The sequence below is a fragment of the Aotus nancymaae genome, unplaced genomic scaffold, assembly GCF_030222135.1.
Source record: "Aotus nancymaae isolate 86718 unplaced genomic scaffold, 86718_ANA_hifiasm-v0.15.2.pri h1tg000025l, whole genome shotgun sequence".
Taxonomy (NCBI): Eukaryota; Metazoa; Chordata; class Mammalia; order Primates; family Aotidae; genus Aotus; species Aotus nancymaae.
Genome location: NW_026988438.1, coordinates 591,751 through 594,675, shown reverse-complemented (window position 1 = coordinate 594,675; position 2,925 = coordinate 591,751). Strand labels below are relative to the sequence as shown.

At 49.0% G+C, this 2,925-nt stretch overlaps 1 protein-coding gene across 1 annotated transcript; it reads right to left on the bottom strand.

The window, feature by feature from the left end:
- Positions 1-260: 260 nt before the first annotated feature.
- FERD3L (Fer3 like bHLH transcription factor) lies at positions 261-1,110 on the bottom strand. Its single transcript, XM_064380325.1, has one exon. The coding sequence runs from the start codon at positions 831-833 to the stop codon at positions 333-335; it is 501 nt and encodes a 166-aa protein (XP_064236395.1). The 5' UTR covers positions 834-1,110; the 3' UTR covers positions 261-332.
- Positions 1,111-2,925: the final 1,815 nt, after the last annotated feature.

Genomic DNA, 2,925 nt, shown 5'->3' with positions numbered 1-2,925 from the left:
TAGATTCTACAGACGCTCCAAAGGCTGCCATTTCCGAGGAGGGTTTGCCTCCCACCCACCCACAGAAGCAGCCCGGACGGCCCTGCGTCCTCGCGCGCTCTGACTTCCCGTCTCGCCCCTGACTCGACTTCACTTAGGACGGGCGGTCGCGTAGGTGAGACCCCTACAGCAGCCACTCTGCTCGGGGGTCCTGGGGATCTGACAGTCCCCAACCCGAGCTCCGGAAGGCCAGACGTTCTGTCTCGGGGCGTCCCTCGTTGCCCTCCGGCCGCACCCCTTGCCCGGCCCTGACACACCCCAGCCCGAGCTCCCGCAGACTCTCCCCACCCGGCTCAGCCGCGTTCCTCCTTCTCGCAGCTCTCCAAGAGCTCGGTCATGAAGGCGATGTAGACGATGGCCAGGCGGAGGGTCTCGATCCGGGACAACCTCTTCTCGTACGCAAACGTGGGGACCTTCCTCCGCAGCCGGTCGAAGGCCTCGTTGAGGTTGAACATCCGCTTCCTCTCGCGGACGTTGGCGGCCTGGCGCTGGGCGTAGGTGATCACCCTTTTCCTCTTGGGGCGGCCTAACAGGGAGGCGCCTCTCCCGCGCTCCTCTTCCTCCTCCTCGTCGCCGTCCCCCGGGTCCACTTCGCACTCCCCTTCTTCTGGGCCCCCCTCCCCAAACCGCGCCATCCTCCTGGGTCTTCCCTCCCGGAGCGCAAGGGCTGGGTCCCTGAAGGAGACCCCGGGTGCGAAGTCGCAGAGCAGAGGGCGTCTCGGGGAGGCCAGGGACAGGTCCGCAACGCAGCCCAGCACCTCGGTGTCCACGCAGCTCTCCAGATAGGCCGCCATCGCTTCGGCTTGGCCCTGCCGCGCATCGGTTTTCCGCAGGGAGGGGCGAGGCTGCTGGTGGGGATCCCTAACAGCCTTGAGTCTGATGGGGCACCGTCACCGAAGGGCCGGGGAACGTTAAATGTTTATCACCAAGCTGATAACAGGATTAGTCGCAGCGATAAGGAATGCTCTGACAACATCCTCCTCTCAAAGCTCATGGAAGATGACAGGCTTGAGCACGCATGGAAGACTCAAAGGGACGGGCCTCCAGTTCTGAGATCCTTTTCTCTGCGCCACCCGGGACAGTTCCTTCTTGGCAGCAACCCCCAGCTCTTACCTGCTGTGCTTTTTGTGTCTCTCCTCACCCCTGCAGCGAACTAATGTTCTCTAGGCTCCTTATCTCGTGTAGTTCTTTAATTTCGTTTTGGATTTTCAAAGCGAGGATGTTTTCCAGCGCGATGGCTTCTCCTTGACTTCAGGGAAGGAGTCTTGAATCTTGCCACCGTCTGCCAGTGGATGTGGAGCCAGTGCATGTGCTTCTAATGATGTCCTGAAGAGGGGCCCTGCCTGCCTGGGATCGAGGGGAGCTGTTTGTCTGGTATCCCAGTGCAGCGGCTGCTGAAAGGCAAGACCTTCCATTAGCTTAAGTAAGCATGGCAGGGGGGCCGAGAGTGCATTCCCCAGAGTCGCTGTTGGAACCGGCTTTCTTTTTCTTTCCAGGGCGTCGCAAGCAGCTCTCCTGCCACGTTACAAACCCTGACTTCTAAAGTCTGTTTGGAGGCAATCAGCTTAACAATTGAGACACTTGACTTTCCTTTCCTTACTTTTACCTCCCAGTCACGTAAGATAGAGGATTGTATTCCAAGAGGAAAAGTTATAATGGCAATAAAATGAGAAATTTAAGCTCAGGACATTTTCTGTTCTCGAGCTTTACTGTCTACTTTTCAGTGTGAGGGACAAAGCAAACTCTCCCCACAAACAAAACCACTTCAAGCTCCTTTCAGAAATGCGATTTGCCCTTGATAAGCCAAGGAGTCAATCAGCTCACCCTCTGCTGAGGAGTCTTCCGACTTTTAAATTGCGGATCGAGTATTTGTTTCTGAACAAAGAAATAACCTAACACTTCCATCTGGCGTATTTTCCTCATTGATTTGTGTTGTCCTACAGTAAGATTTAAGAACAGAAACAATGATTTATTGCATTATATTTAAGGGAGACTTTTGGCTATCATTAGGTCATTATTTTTTGAGATAAGAAAGATTTTAAATTCGGCATAAGAAAAATAAGATTTTACTGATTTTATATTGTCTCTAGTATCCCTAATATTTTAACAAAAGGGTTCTTTTTCCTTGTTTGCCAATAATTATATTTACTTAATTATACAGTACTGTGTAAAGATTTATTTAAAAGACTCATTCGTCAAAGTGACAGATTAGAAGATAATTTTTAAGGTAGATTAGAAGAAGCAGCCTAAAAAGATGAATGTAGAAACATTCCGATTCAAAAGAGAACCGCTGAGGACATCAGTCCCTATGAAGGGGATAAGTTGTGGCTGTGGATGCTTCACTCAGTACATTGGACAGCTCCCAGAAACTGCCTGTTTCTAACAGGTAATCTCAATTCATTTTGTTCTTCCCAGCCTCTCGTTGTGTAACCAAAACAGTATAACTTTGAGTTCTTCTTCTTCTTTTCTTTTCTTTCTTTCTTTCTTTCTTTCTTCTTCTTCTTCCTTCTTCTTCTTCTTTTCTTCTTCCTCTTCTAGGCCATTGGTGTCTGGTGTCTCTCGATCTTTTAATAGCTTTTATCTTCTTTTGCTTGTGTTTGCCCTTCATTCTCCAGTTTGCATTGTGGTAACTCAGGCAGAGAATAATTGAAATTTGCGATCCTGGAAGATGTTAATGAGACTGAGATCTTGGATATTACTTCATTGATTTTTACTGAACTTCTTTCAAAGGGAAGGCTGAAAAACAAAAACTAACAGGTTTGTCAACAGTGGCTATGAAGCTAGTAAATGGGAGAATCGATTTTTGTTTCAAAAAAGTACTAACATGCTTTCTAACCCTTGTTTAAATTAATATGTTATTAAATACTTGAGCAAATTTTTTTAAAT

Coding starts and splice junctions, on each gene's coding strand:
- FERD3L (XM_064380325.1), bottom strand. CDS start 833: ATGGCGGCCTATCTGGAGAGCTGCGTGGACACCGAGGTGCTGGGCTGC.